General features: G+C 56.8%; 2 protein-coding genes across 2 annotated transcripts in view; both read left to right on the top strand.

The window, feature by feature from the left end:
- LOC103072318 (olfactory guanylyl cyclase GC-D-like) overlaps positions 1 to 2442 on the top strand; it is a 47074-nt gene extending 44632 nt beyond the window's left edge. The window contains 1 exon segment of the mRNA XM_082931231.1: positions 2266 to 2442. Within this exon segment, the coding sequence (XP_082787357.1) occupies positions 2266 to 2442 (177 nt within the window).
- A 1278-nt stretch (positions 2443 to 3720) lies between these two features.
- Positions 3721 to 13838, top strand: LRRC32 (leucine rich repeat containing 32). Its single transcript, XM_007461708.1, has 3 exons — positions 3721 to 3836; positions 7504 to 7594; positions 11934 to 13838. Exons 1-3 carry the CDS (start codon positions 3721 to 3723, stop codon positions 13836 to 13838), a joined length of 2112 nt encoding a protein of 703 aa, XP_007461770.1.
- The last annotated feature ends 628 nt before the right edge of the window (positions 13839 to 14466 follow it).

The raw sequence follows: 14466 nt of genomic DNA, 5'->3' as shown, positions 1-14466 counted from the left end.
CAAAAAAAAAAAAAAAAAAAAAAAAAAAAAAAAAAAAAGAAAGCCACCCTCCACATGGCTGCCAGGCAAATCCAGCCCTGCGCAGTTCTCACCTCTCCTCTCCCTTCATATCCAGCTCCGGCTCCCGGACTTGGCCTTTGAGTTTTCTGGACTCCATCATCCGATGTTCTCATCTGCCTCCCATCTGGTCTGGGAGCTCCACAAGGGTAGGTCCTGTATGTTTTGATTCCGGGACCTGCCAGGGAAGGGAAGTCATGTTTCCTGGGCAAGGACCGCAGGCCAGGCCCCCGACCAGGTATTTACACACGTTGCTGCAATTTGGGCTTCACAACAAGCCAGAACATCAGGTGTTATTATTAGTCTCACTTTGCAGATCAGCAAACTGAGGTCAGAAAGATCAAGCAAACTGCCAAAAGTCCCACAGCAACGTGAACGCTGAAGAAGTGAAAAGGTGAAGGAAGGGGCGTTGAGCACGTGGGGTTCCCGATTTCAGCCCCCAGTCCCAAGAGGCATCAGCAGCGGGTAGGCACGCTTGGTTGCCCATCTGTCTCCAACTCTTGGGGAGCCCCATCCAGGCACTGAGTGAAGTGGACCCCTGTGAACTGACTAACCACAACCGCAGCGTTTGGGGGTGTGTGGGAGGTAGGTCGCTCTCCCCCGAGCCCGCCATAGCCCCAGCCCCGCCCTACCCCAGCCCCAGCCAGAGCTCTGCGCCAGCCCAGCGGTTTCTGCAGGCAGCAGCTCAGGGAAGGGTGAGGTGGTGCTGGATGTGGGGGGAGCAGGTCAGGTGGGAGAGCCCAGGAATTGTCTGAGTCCAACTCATCCATGTTCTGCCCATGCTGCAGGGCTGCTGCGAAGCACTTCCTGGACATTTGGCCCTTTGGACAAGGATCTGGAAAAGGAAGCCCACAGGGTGTGGCAGAGGCATCATTAATCGTCACAGTAAAGACAGCCAGAAGTTGCCTAACACCCACTGGGTACAGGCCCCAGGCTAAGTCCGTTATTCTTAGTTTTGGCACCAACCCAAGAAGAAGCTACTATCTTTCCCATTTTACAGATGCGGAAACCGAGGTTCCATTTGACCAGATGAGGACTAATGCCAGCGAGGTGGGGAGAGGGCGTTGCGATGACCAGCTGGGCCCTCCCTCAGCATAGATCTGAGGTTCCCGGTGGCTGGGAGGGAGAGGAAGGTGTGGACACCCTTCCCAGGTCCTGTGACCTTTCCTACCTATGCCCTCATAGCAGCTCAGGTCCCTCCTTAGGAAAGCTTTCCCTGATCTCCTGAGTTTAGGTTAGGCCCTGCCCCACCCCTACCCTGCCCTCCTAGCTGTCATAGATTGTCTTCTCTGAGCGGTCCCCATCTCCCCAGTCCTGTCCCCACAGTAAGCCAGATGGGAGGAAGGAAATGCAGCTGCCATCTATATAGAATTCAGGGAACCCAGCTTCTAAGTCTAGCTTCACCTTGATTTACCACAAAGCTTTGGGTGGTCACTTTCCCACCGGTAAAATGGGACATGCTGTACTACTCTCAGGGGTGGTGACCATCATGGAAGAGAAACATTTTGGAGGAGGAATTCTCTTCCACCCTTGGAACCAGGGCCTGAAGGACAGCTGTGACCCTCCTCTCCTAGGCTCCCCTTCCTCAGGTCCACACCCAGCAGGGCAGGGCAGGGCAGCTGTGATCTGGCAGGGCCAAGGCATCTAGAAGAGGAGGTGGTTTTGGGGAAGATGCGCCTCAACCTTCCACGTAAAAGACAATATTACCACCGTGCTACTTTTTGCACAGCACTCAAAGACAACCTGACTAACATAGTGCTGGAAAAGTGTACCCAGTTTGGGCAGGGCTTAGCTTTGTGGACAGACAGGGGGGAAATCCCTGTCTCTTATATTCTGTGTGACTTTGGATAGGCTATTTAACCTCTCTGAGACTCGGTTTCCCTAAATATAAATGGGGACCTTACTAGTCCCAGACAAGTGATTTTTATTTATACTCGATGACCCCATCCATAGCTTGTTTCTCCACCTGAATTCTGGGGGCTTTGATGGGACCTTTTCACAGGGCTGTTTAAGGGCCCAGGAGATGATGAAGGAGGAAGAGTCTGGACACTAGAGCACAGTCCAGAGAGGAGAAGTGACCTGGCTGGACTCACCAGATGGGACGGCTACGGTGTGGGGAACCCCCTCTGTGGCCACCCCAGGGCCAGCGAAGGGTCATTTCCTTCCGCGTTCAGCCCCGCCGTCACCTCTCGTGTTTCCCCGGCTAAGTGCGGCGGCGCCGACAGCGGGGGAAATCGGGGCCAGGCCCGGGGGAAATCGGGGCCAGGCCGGATTTCCTCTGCGGACCCGCGGCTGCTAGAGCCACCCGCCCCCCTGGACCCCGCGGGGCCACGAACTGCACGTGCGGCGGCCCGGCGCGGCCTGGCTGGCACAGCGCTTCCTTAGCGACCCCTCTCCCTCCCCGCCCTTTCATCCCGCCCTCTTCGACACGCCCCTTCCCAGTCCGGGTTTCAGCGTCAAGAAAAAGCTTCACCCCCTCGCGGGTTCCGGATAAACCGAGTCACACGGGGGCGTGCCGGCCCGGCGCTAGGACCCCGCGGCTGGGCCGAGGGTGGGGCGTGGTGGGGCGGGTCGGCGGGAGAGGTATTTAAATTGGAGCCCGAGCTGCCCTCTCGCGGGTCCGGTTCCCGTGGGGCGGTGGAGCGGCCGTGCGCCTCCTCGGGCCGTGACCCCGGGGTCTGGCGCGGGGTGGGACGGGGAGGGCAGGTTTGCGCAAAATGTGCCGGGGCTGCCCGGGAGAGGAGCAGCGGCCGCGCTGAGCCAGGTAGGAGCCTCCCAGAGGGCGAGGCTGGCCGGCCCCCTCGGGGAACCGGCGGCCCCGCGCCCCTCTCGAGCACCCGGCGCGGAGCTGGGCTGGGACTAGTCCATCGAGACGCGGAACTTCAACAGTCCCCTCCCGCCACCGCCCCCTGCTTTGCGCGTGGAGCCAGGGTTGCCTCCAGAAGTCTCCAAGGCTCCTAGCTCAGCGGATCTTTCCCGCGAAGGGCGAGGCAGGCGGTCCCATTTGACAGATGGGAAAACAACCGCTAAAAGGCCAGCACTTGAGCAGGGAACACACAGCTAGTCAAGGGCAATTCGGGATTTGAATCTGGTCTGCTACTGCCCTCTGACCCTGGCCGGGCGTGAGTCTTCCCATCCCACCGCACCAGATAGCCTGCCCATCTCTAGGGGCAGGGATGGGGGTGGTGGTAGCACCCACCTCCCTCCAAGGAGTTCCTCAGCCAGCCTTCTTCATGGGTGGTAAGACGTGAGGGACCCCCACCCCCACCCTCAGCTGCCTGAAATTCCGCCATCACAGCCACATTCCTTTGGGTTAAGGTCTAATTCCCCCGTGGGATGCACATGTCTCCAGAATGGGGCTTGCCCTTAGTGATTCACTGCTCGCTGGGAACGTCCACAGCAGCTCTCCCAGGACCCCACTCTGCCAGTGACCCAGGCTGAGAGGAGGGAGAGGAGCACCCTAGAGCCCAGCACTGTGAGCCTGTCTGCTGGGGTTGGTGGGTTGGGGGTTGGTTGGAGGGGGTTAGAGAGGGAGATCTTGGCCTGGTGTTGTGGAAACATTTGATCTGGAGGCAGACAGGCAGGCTGGATTCTGATCCTGATTCTGCCATTTACTGCCTTTGTGACTTTGAGTAAGTCACCTCTCTGCGCCTTATTTTCCTCATGGACAAACTCTATAGGGGGCCGGCAGCTCAGCACATGCTGGAGAAAACCCAGCATTTGGGTCATACAGACCTGGGGCTAAATCCCAAAACATTTATGAGCTGGGTAACTATGGGGTAAGTCACTTCACCTTTCTGAGCCTCAGTGTTCTCATCTGTACAATGGAAATTATAGTAACTGCTTCACTGGCTTGTTGTGAGAATTAAATGAAATGATATAGGTCAAGTGCTTAGAAGAGTATCTAACATCCTTAAACACTAGGGGTGGGCTTATTATGGTAGTAGGTGTTGCCCTCCGCCCCATTTCTCTTTCTCTCTCTCTCTCTCTCTCTCTCCCCACATTGTGTGCGCGCACACGCGCACACACAGGGATATTCTTTGGCACTTCTCCCCCCAGTCAGTGTCCTAAGATGTCTCCTGCGTCCTCTTGCCTAGGCCACTTGTCTGCTGGCCTGGGGCCTCCCTCTTCGGCACTCCTTACCTCGCCTGGGCTGCTCAACCCTGTGGGTTTGTCCCAGCTGGGAAAGACAATATGTGTCTAGGGTGCCTTCACAGCCATTCTCAGCTTGGTCATCACAACCATTGGGGTCAAACAGTGGCAAAACAGGAACGAGGCTGCTTGCCCTACAGGTGGGACACTGAGACCCTGAAAGCTTAAGGGACTTGCCGCAGGGAGCAGGGCTGGTGGGCAGCAGAGTCTGGATGGGAGCCTGGGTCTCAATTATCCCAATCCTCCCTCTTGAGAGCGAGTAACCCTCAAATTCTCCACACTGTGTCTAGGGCACTGCTCAAGGGTGTCCACTGCCGAGGGGCCCCTTTCTGTTAGATGGCAGGGTGGAGTTCCACGTGCTGCAGGGAGGGGCCCTCCTGGAGGCTCAGATGCTCACCTCAGGGATAGAGTGGAATTTGGCAGGCAGGGGAGGGGGAAACGAGTGCCCCTTTGGGCAGCAGTGCCCTCAGGTTCAGAACTAATCCAGATCCTTCCTTATCCTCACCTCGCACTCACCGCTTAGCCCTTTGCCGTGGACTGCTACCCCTCACTTTGCTGTTTGTTCAGTAGACTTTTAGTGAGCACCGCTTAATAGACCCCTGTTCTCATAGAATAAGCAATAAACGATCGGGAAATGATCAATGAGAGGAAAACAATAAAACACGTGCAGATCTGGGCAAGGGCATTCCAGGTGGAGGGAGCAGCAAGGGCAAAGGCCCTGAGGCAAGAATGCACTTGCTGTGTTTGAGGGATGGTGAGAAAGCGAGAATTTGGTGAGGGAAGAGCACATGGTAGATGGAGTCAGAGAGGAGATTGTATAAGCTTCGATTTTATGGGAGGTTTTCAAGCAGTGAGATTCATGATCTGATACATGATTTAAAGACATCACTCATGCTGCCATGCTTAGGACAGACTAAAAGAGGTCAGGTTGTTGCTGGGGTCGAGGCCCAGGGTCGTGGTGGTGCCTCAGTCTGTGGCAGTGATGGAGGAGGGAGGTAGGCAGATCCAGAGTCTGTGTTTTAGGGAAAGCAGACAGAACCCGCTGATGGGGGGAAGGAGTGTGGCAGGGAGGTGAAGGGAGAGTCCAGGAGAAAAACTGCTCTCAGCAGCGTCACCATGTCACCGAGGCGCCTCACGTCAATTCTCAGCGCCTTCCCCAGCCTGCACAGTGTAAGATGGTTCCCAGAGGAGAGTGAGGCCCCTCTGCCCTGGGGGGCACTTCCCCTGGTGGTGGTGGGGGTGGTGGTAAAGGGGAGGGAACCATGGAGTGATGAAGTGCTTGGTGCCAATATATAGCCCAGACTTGGGAAACCAGAGAAGGCTTCTTGGAGGAGGTGACATCTAGGCTGAGACCCAAAGGATGAGGAGGTATTCAGCCCAAGAGAGGGGAGGAAGTGAAGGTTTGGGGCAGTGTAAAGATGCTCAGAGAACTGAAGGAAATATGAGGCTTCCAGAACACAGAGTGGGAGAAGGGACAGTGAGAAATGAAGCTGGAGAGAAGAGCTGGCTGGGCAGGGAGCACTCCCCAAGGGCCTCGAAGGCCCCGCTGAGGGATTTCCACTCGGTTCTGAGTACACTGGCATTCAAAAGGGTGGTGATGTTCTGCTTTTTAAACAGCAGAACCAAATTTCCTCTGAAAACCCAACGTGTAATGCAGGTGAGAGGAGGACATCTGTGGGGCAGGGGGTCCATGGCCCCGGGGGAACCCAGGGAACAGGGCTTAAAAGACACGGCTCGGCTCGGGCCTTTGCCTGTTTGAACAAGAAAGGACCTCAGAGCACCCACCTTCATTTAAAATTCATAGCAAGGATGTTTATGGGTTCTAACAGTAAAGACTCAGCCATAAAGGTTCTATAAATGCCTCTTCCAAAACATCCCTCAGAGTCACAATTCAGCACTTATTTATTGAGCACCTGCAGGAGACCTTATAGTGTAGAGGTTAAGGGCACAGACCCAGGAGCCCGAGTTCCCGGGCCTGCCACTTGTTAGCTGTGTGAACTTGGGCATGTTGCTTAATTTCTCTGAGCCTCAGTTTTCCTGTATGCACAGTAGGAATGGTGATCATGGAACCAAGTCGTTGAATTATTGGAAAGATTAAGTGAGTTCATACATGTAAAGTGTCAAGAAGAGTGCCTGGTGCATAATGAGGGCTCTGTACGTGGCGTAGAATATGTCTCATTTGATCTTTAACAAAACTTCAAGGTTGGCATTAGCCTCAGAAGAGGAAACTGAGGCTCAGAGAGGTGAAGTGACTTGTACAAAGTCACACAGCAGGTAAGTGGAGGAGACAGAGGGAGCAGTCTGGTGTGGGTGACTGGGTCCAGTGCTCTTGGAGGGCATTATGTGTCTCTCCTTGTTAATGTTTTGTATGTATTATGGTCTCTTCTGTGCCTTTATTTGTGTCCCCAGTTCCCAGGACAGAACCAGACAAGAGGAGGCATTCAGTAAGGGTGTGAGTGAATGAATGAATGAATGAATGAAATTGATGGATTGAGCTGTGTATTCCTAGCACTTGGCCCAGGTTCTCAGTGAATGAGCCCCTAGCAGCACTGGGATGTGACCCTCCTGAGGGCTTTGTGGTCCCCCTCAACCTCAGCCTCGCTGCTCATAGAGAGAAGGGCTGGCCCAGCATGCCTGGGTGTCCCACTGCGTGGGCGGTGGCTTCAGTGAAAGTTAAGGGCCTGGCAGCCTGTTCCTGGGGAAGTCCACAGCCCGCAGTGCTGGGGGCAGGGCAGGCCTCCTGGCGGGGCTTCCTGTCAAGGCTCCAGGCCCAGCCTTCAAACAATGGCAGGGACTCGACAACCAGAAAATCAAAAGAGAAAGGGCAAGATAAAGGTCTGCGGGTGGGGGGATTGAGGAATTCCGTTTGGGGCTTGAAGAGCTAGGATGGGGGGACCTGCTTGTGTCAAGTGTCAGAGGCCTAGCTCCCCACCTCACCCCACCCCAGCCCTGAGCTTGGCCAGGGCAGCCCTTAGGGTCCCTCTACCTCCTGCTCACCTCCTCCAGGCTGTCTTCCAGGTAGGGTCTTTTGAAACCCAAATCTGACCATGTCACCCACTGCTTAAAAACTCTTGTCCAGGGTAATGGCCTAGCTCCCTGGCCTGGCACTGAAGGCCCTTTGTGATGGGCTGCAGCCCTTTTTCCCATCCCCTTCACAAGGTGCCCCATTCACAGCACCTTTGGTCCAGCTACAGCTGTGGTCTGGGTTTCCCTGAGGGCAGGTGCAGACAGGAAGGAGCGGTGGGAAGGAGCCTGTGGTCTTACAGCCTTCCCCTTTCCTCCTGCCCTGTGCAGAGCCATGAGCCACCGGATCCTGCTGCTTCTGGCCGTGCTGACCCTGGGCCTGGCTACCTCCCAACACCGAGACAAGGTGCCCTGTAAGAAGGTAAGAAGCTCTGCCTAGGCAGGGAGAACTCCCTGTCTCCCCCTACCCCCTGCCCGGGGGTGTCCTACTGCCCCAGCCCCAGCCCCAGAAGCCAGAGGCTAGAGGGGTCAGAAAAGGCAGGGGAATGCATTTAATGCCTTTAAACCTTGCATTTAATGAGCGCCTACTAGAATGTTTAAATGCCTTGTTTACTGTTAATCCTGCTGGGTAAGTACCATTATTCCAATTTTATAGAGTTGGAAACTAAGGCTTGGAGAAGTTAGGTAACTTGTCCAAGGTCATTCAACTAGGGCCATTATTGGACTCTATCCCTTCAAGCTGCCCCCAAAGGGCAGTGGGTCTAGCTGGCTGATGAGGCATAGGTATATGTGTAGGGAATTTGGAGTGGGCATCTGGGAAAGGCTCTTCTGTACTAGGCCCCTTCGGGGGATGAATCCCCTTTCCTAACTGGGCTCCTTAACTCGAGCCCATCTGCCACATCTCTGCTGTGATGCCTCTCACTTGTTAGTGCCGGGGTCAAATGCTGCCTTCTCCAGGAAGCTTCCCCTGACCCCTTCCAGGCCGACCTGGTTCTGTTTGATCCCTTTTGGGGCCCCCACAGCCCTAAGCTTCCTTCCATCTCAATATTGAGTGCATAGGCTAGTTGGTGAATGGTCCACGCCTGTCTCAGCTACCAGACCAAGAGCTTCTCAAGGGCAGTGACCAGGTTTGATTCACTTTGTTCCATTTTTCTGCCAGGAGTCAGGGAGACTAGCCCTGAGGTTACTGTGACCCTGTGGGGTACAGAGAAAAGGAACCCTCTAGGTCCACTCGTAAGGCTGGGCAATCATTGAAGCCAAGACTGGAGCTTGGGCTGGGGAAGGGACAGGCCCTCCAGTGGCCCCACCTGGACCTGGGACTGGGAGCTTACGACACAAGATGGGCAGCTGCTTTTGGAGGCTGGATGAGCTGGCAGCCAGGGCCCTGCAACCCTTCCCTGGGGTTTGCAGTGTCCTGCTGTTGCCACCTCACTTCTTACTCCTTGGAGCCCTTCTGGGATTCCCAGCACCCAGAATAACAGGCAGAGAAGGCCTCAGACGTCACCAAATGCAGCCCCACATCTACCTGGGGCAATAGACTCAGAGAGATAAAGGGTCTGGGCCACCCAACAGGCAGAGGGGAACTGGGTGGGCTTTGGATTTGGGGCAAATGAGGTAACAGGCAGGAAAGCAATTTCTGAACTCCCATGGAAGCGGTTTTGATGCTTTTCAAAATAGTAAAAACAAATTGCCACATGCCGAGGGCTAACAAGGGGCCTGCTCCACGCTAAGGGCTTTCTCTCATTTTATGAGAGAAAACTCTTCTTTTCAGCTGAGGAAACCAAGGCTGAGAGAAGAGATGGGACCCACAAGATCATACTGATAGGAGGTAACAGAGCCAAGATTCGAACCCATCTCTCCCAAGCTCATGCTGTCCACTGCCGGGTAACTCTCTCTACCCTGCTTCCCTTCTATGTGCAGGTGGTAAAATGGTGATGAGTGACACCCTCTTCCCTCTAAAAAAAAAAAAAAAAAAAAAAAAAAAAGCTGGACAGTGGAGTCCTGGCATACCAGAGAGTGGATAGGGGGTCATCGGGGAAGCTCTGAACTTGATTAAGGGCTGATGCCCCCAAGACCCCTCCCCAAATAAGTCACTCAGCTTGGAGCTCAGGGAGTGGTGGGTACCCGACAAATGGGGTTCTGAGAGCTGCCCACGCCTTCAAGCTCCTTCCTAGACTGGACTGGAGAGCTGGGCAGCCCTGCCTTGTGCCTTGTAGCAGTCCCTCTGGGCCTCTGTGACAGGGGTCCTGGGCACTGGGCAGAAAGCAGGATTTGGTGCTGGACTTGGCCAGCTTTGTGTCCCGGCTCAGCTCTCAGGAGCTGGTACCCCAGGGAGCCTTTGAGTATTGCCTCTGGGGTGAAACGGGGTGTGGGCTTGCAGGTGGGTTAAGCCCCATCCCCCAACACACACTGTGTTTGTGTTCATTTTGCTGTTTCTTCTTTAATCAGGATGGTTTGCGGAGCTGAGGATACGGATAGGGAGGCTGTGCCCAGTGGCCCCAGCTGGCAGAGACGGTTGTGAGGGAGGAAGGGGTACGGAGCCAAGCAGGTCTGGCAGGGTGGCCGGGGTGGGATTCCAGTTTGCATGGGTGCCCAACTGCAGGGGTGTCCTCGGGCCTCTGAGTAGGGCAGTACCGTGGAGTTGGAAGCCGCGTGGAGCTGGAAGAGTCGCACTGCCTGATGGAGGGCAGTCCGTTCCTCTCCCCTCCCCCACCCCGCCCCGCTTCACCCTGAAGCTCTTGGGAGGAAGCTGAGAGCTGGGCCAGGCAGGGAACACCCAGGCTGGTGTTCCTGCCCTGTCGGCTCAGCCACTGACTCGCTGTGACCTCGTGCAGGTCACTGCCACCTTTAGTCTCAGTCTCCCCATCTGGGAAGTGGGTGGGCTGGACCCCTTTTGCTCTAACGGTCTTTGACTCTAGTCTGAATATATGCATCATCTCTTTTCTTTTCCTTTCAGAAAGGTGATTCAGTCAATCCCTCAGACTTTTACTAAGCTGATGATGTCTGTGACTCTTTCATTCACTGAAAAGTGTACTGAGCACTTTCTATCGCCCAGGTCCACAACAGTCACTCAGTCAAACCCTGTTTGCCCTGAACTTACTGTCTAGCAGGTCTGCACACAAACAGTCACAATTCAGGGGGCCAAAGCTATGAGAGAGGAAGCACAGGGGCTGTGAGAGCCCAGAGGAGGCCCCGACCTGCCCGGCAGTCAGGGAAGGCTTCCAGGTGGAGGAGACCTTGGAGCTCAGCACACAGAGTTCACCATGCTGATCTGGTTGGGAAGAACATAACCAGCACAGGGAACAGCAAGGAGGAGGCCCAGAGGTGGGTGTGGGAGGGCACAGTGGGCAGTGGGCAGGTGTGGGCTGGGCTGGAGTGGGTTGGGAGGAAAGGGGACAGGTCAGCAGGGGCCACAGACAGCCTTGGACTCTGCTCAGGGTGCTGGACTTTGCCCGGAAGGGGTTTAAGCCAAGGGCAGCATGGTCAGAGTGGAGTTTTTGAACAGTTGCCATGCATTTGGCTGGCGGAAAGGGGTCAGTGGAGACAGAGAGGCCAGGGTGGAGTGGGCCTGAGCTTGGTGGTTATGGAAGCCAGAGCCTTCGCTGGAAAAGGCTGGGGTTCCTGGTGTGTGGGAAAAGACAGAGGGAGATTGCATTTCCATGGAAAGAATTCTGGCCCCTGAAGGCACATGTGATGGAGGGACAAAAGTGGGGTCTTTGGTTGTTAAGAGACTGGGGTTCAAAAGCCAGCTCTGTTCCTCATCAGCTGGATGATTCTGGGGCCTCCCTTCCCCTCTCTAACCTTGGGGTTCTTAAAGAGGGGTGATCAGATTTGATGGGCAGGCTATTGTGAAGATCCAGCGAGACCAGGGGTCTGAAAATGCGAAATAAAATATAAAATGCTGAATGGGTGCTGGGGAAGGATGAGTTACATTCTGGATAAGAAACCAGAGTGGTAATGTGACACAGCAAAATCAGTCTTGTCATCAAAGAATGTGGGTTGAGACTCTGGTCATCTTTTCCTGCTCCCTACCCCATCTCCAGGGGCCCATCTGGACTGGACCATGCAAAGTGAAGCCATTGTTGGGGGTGGGGGCAGCAGCAGAACGAGGTCATCTGGTGAGTGTCAGCAAGGAAGGCAGGCTCTGGGACCCGAGCTCTGCCCTGTGGAGTGAGGGCTTGAATGAGATCTGAGAGGGTGAGAGACCAAAATTAACACCGATGACAGGAGTGCAAATAGCATTTTTCCCCTTTTGGAAACATTTCTCCCAAAGTGGTTTCTAGTAGAACATCAGCTGGGTAAATTTAACTCTCTGGGTCCATGGAAGGAAACTGGGATGTGGAACCAGGAGGCCTGGGTCCCAGCTGGCCCCGCTCCTCACTGGCTCTGGGGCACTCTAGGTGATACATGGCTTAGTGTCCTCTAAAATGGGATAATGATCAGTATAGAGTATTTTGTTAGTGCATTTGTCCTTCTGTCTATCATCTATCTGTCTGTCTACCAATCGAAGCTTCCTTGAGTCCCTCCCTGATGCCAGCACCACCGTACTGGGTACCGGAGACAGGGAGCAGAGTAGGGGTCATGCAGACATGGGGTGATTAGGCTGCGGGGGAGGACGGTGAGCACGCTGGGAGGACAGAGGAGAGGCCTGGCCAGGCCTGGTGGCGGCTCCAGTCATACTTCCTAGAGGCGCATGTCTGGTTGCCCCTCCCACAGCACCCACTAATGCCCGCTGCTCTCCCTGCCCTCCGCCCCCCCAGCTGGACAAGGAAGTCTTGTGCCGGGGCCTTGGCCTACTCCAGGTCCCCTCGGCGCTCCCACGGGCCGTCGAGGTCCTCGACCTGTCTGGGAACCAGCTGCGGAGCGTCCTGGCCTCGCCCCTGGGCTCCTACACAGCGCTTCTTTACCTGGACCTGAGCGCCAACGAGATTAGCTTCCTCCAGCCAGGGGTCTTGCAGGCCCTGCCCCGCCTGGAGCACCTCAACCTGGCCCACAACCGCCTGGCGGTGGGCACGGCGCTGAGCACCGGGGGTCTGGGTCCCCTGCCGCACCTGACGTCCCTGGACCTGTCTGGCAACAGCCTGTACAGTGGCCTGGCGGAGCGGCTGCTGGCGGAGGCGCCCGCCCTGCGCAGCCTCTCGCTGGCGGAGAACAGCCTGACGCGCCTGGGCCGCCACACCTTCTGGGGCACGCCCGCGCTCGAGCGGCTGGACCTTCACAGCAATGTGCTGATGGACATCGAGGACGGAGCCTTCGAGGCCCTGCCCCACCTGGCACACCTCAACCTCTCCAGGAACTCCCTCACCTGCATCTCCGACTTCAGCCTCCAGCAGCTGCGGGTCCTAGACCTGAGCTGCAACAGTATCGAGGCCTTTCAGACGGCTCCGGAGCCCCGGGCCCAGTATCAGCTCGCCTGGCTCGACCTGCGGGAGAACAAACTGCTCCACTTCCCCGACCTGGCCGCACTTCCGAGACTCATTTACCTGAACGTGTCTAACAACCTCATCCGCCTCCCTCCGGGGCCGCCCCAGGGCGGCGAGGGCCTTCACGCGCCTTCCGAGGGCTGGTCCGCCTTGCCCTTCTCTAACCCGGGCCGCAACGCCAGCACCCAGCCCCTCTCTCAGCTCTTGAATCTGGATCTGAGCTACAATGAGATTGAGCTCGTCCCCGAGGGCTTTTTTGAGCACCTGACTTCCCTGCGCTTCCTGAACCTCAGCCGGAACTGCTTGCGGGCCTTTGAGGCCCGGGCCTTGGGCTCCCTGCCTTGCCTCGCACTCCTGGACATGAGCCACAATGCGCTGGAGACGCTGGAGCTGGGTGCCAGGGCTCTGGGGTCTCTGCAGACGCTGCTCCTACAGGACAACGCCCTGCGGGACCTGCCCCCGTACACCTTCGCCGGCCTGGCCAGCCTGCAGAGGCTCAACCTGCAGGGGAACCGGGTCAGCCCCTGCGGGGGCCCAGGTGAGCCTCGACCCGCGGGCTGTGTGGCCTTCTCTGGCGTCTCCTCCCTCCGCGTCCTGAACCTGGCGGACAATGAGATGGAGACGCTCCGGGCAGGTGCCTTCCTCCACACTCCGCTGACCGAGCTGGACCTCTCTGCCAACCCTGGGCTGGATGTGGCCACAGGGGCCTTGGCGGGCCTGGAGGGCTCCCTGGAGGTCCTGGCCTTGCAGGGCAACGGGCTGGCCATCCTGCAGGTGGACCTGCCCTGCTTCAGCTGCCTCAAGCGGCTCAATCTGGCAGAGAACCGCCTGAGCCACCTGCCTACCTGGACGCAGGCTGTGTCCTTGGAGGTGCTGGACCTAAGGAACAACAGCTTCAGCCTCCTGCCGGGCAGTGCCATGGGCGGCCTGGAGACCAGCCTGCGGCGCCTCTACCTGCAGGGGACCCCCCTCAGCTGCTGCGGCAACGGCTGGCTGGCGGCCCAGCTGCACCAGGGCCGTGTGGACGTGGACGCCACCCAGGACCTGATCTGCCGCTTCGGCTCCCAGGAGGAGGTGTCCCTGAGTCACGTGCGTCCAGAGGACTGTGAGAAGGGGGGGCTCAAGAACATCAACCTCATCATCATCCTCACCTTCACCCTGGTGTGTGCCATCCTTCTCACCACGCTGGCCACCTGCTGCTGTGTCCGCCGGCAGAAGTTCAACCAACAGTACAAAGCCTAGAGAGGCTGGGGGCTACAGACCAGCTCTGTCGGGGGACCCTGCCAGGTCAGTGGGGGAGCCAGAGGCACGAAGAAGTGTGGGGACTGACCCAAGATTACCCAGTGAGCCAGGATCCAAGAACCCTGGTCTCTCAGTCCCAGCCCAGGGCTCCTTTCCCTGTATCCTGCTGCATCAGTAGGTGACCCACTTCACAGGGCACACGTGTGGTCCAGCTGTGGAAGCTGGAAGATGGGCAGCTTGCAGGAGTGACAGAGTGTAAGGTTGACCCATCGGATCAACACATCTTCACTAGGCGTCTGTTTTGTGCCACACCCGGCACTGGGGACGCCAGGGAATGAGACACATCCCTGCCCTCAGCATCGCCCAGTCTGGGTGGGGAGGTGGTTGCAGTGAGCACACAGAGTGTGGAAGCCAGGGCTCCAAAGCTCTGCAGCCCCAGCTGGCTGAGTGTGGATGGTCCTGCCCCTGCTGGGCCAGGGTGAGAGAGAGGCAATGCCGACCAAGAGGGTTTGTCTGAGAGGTGTCTAAGCGGACTGTTTGTCACATCTTCTGATAATGACTTTCAGCTTCTCTGGAACATAAAAAGCTTGTGACCGGAAGAGAGCTGGAGTCACTTGAGTAAGGCTCG

This window comes from Lipotes vexillifer, unplaced genomic scaffold (assembly GCF_000442215.2).
Source record: "Lipotes vexillifer unplaced genomic scaffold, Lipotes_vexillifer_v1.1 scaffold223, whole genome shotgun sequence".
NCBI lineage: Eukaryota > Metazoa > Chordata > Mammalia > Artiodactyla > Lipotidae > Lipotes > Lipotes vexillifer.
The sequence above is the reverse complement of the archived record's forward strand: the minus strand, read 5'-3'. Positions and strand labels throughout refer to the sequence as shown.

Excerpts from the sequence above, each read along its gene's own strand:
- LRRC32 (XM_007461708.1), top strand. The coding sequence starts at position 3,721 with ATGGACAAACTCTATAGGGGGCCGGCAGCTCAGCACATGCTGGAGAAA. Across the intron at positions 3,837-7,503 it reads ATGAGCTGGGTAACTATGGG|AGCCATGAGCCACCGGATCC; the intron begins GTAAGTCACTTC and ends TGCCCTGTGCAG. Across the intron at positions 7,595-11,933 it reads ACAAGGTGCCCTGTAAGAAG|CTGGACAAGGAAGTCTTGTG; the intron begins GTAAGAAGCTCT and ends CCGCCCCCCCAG.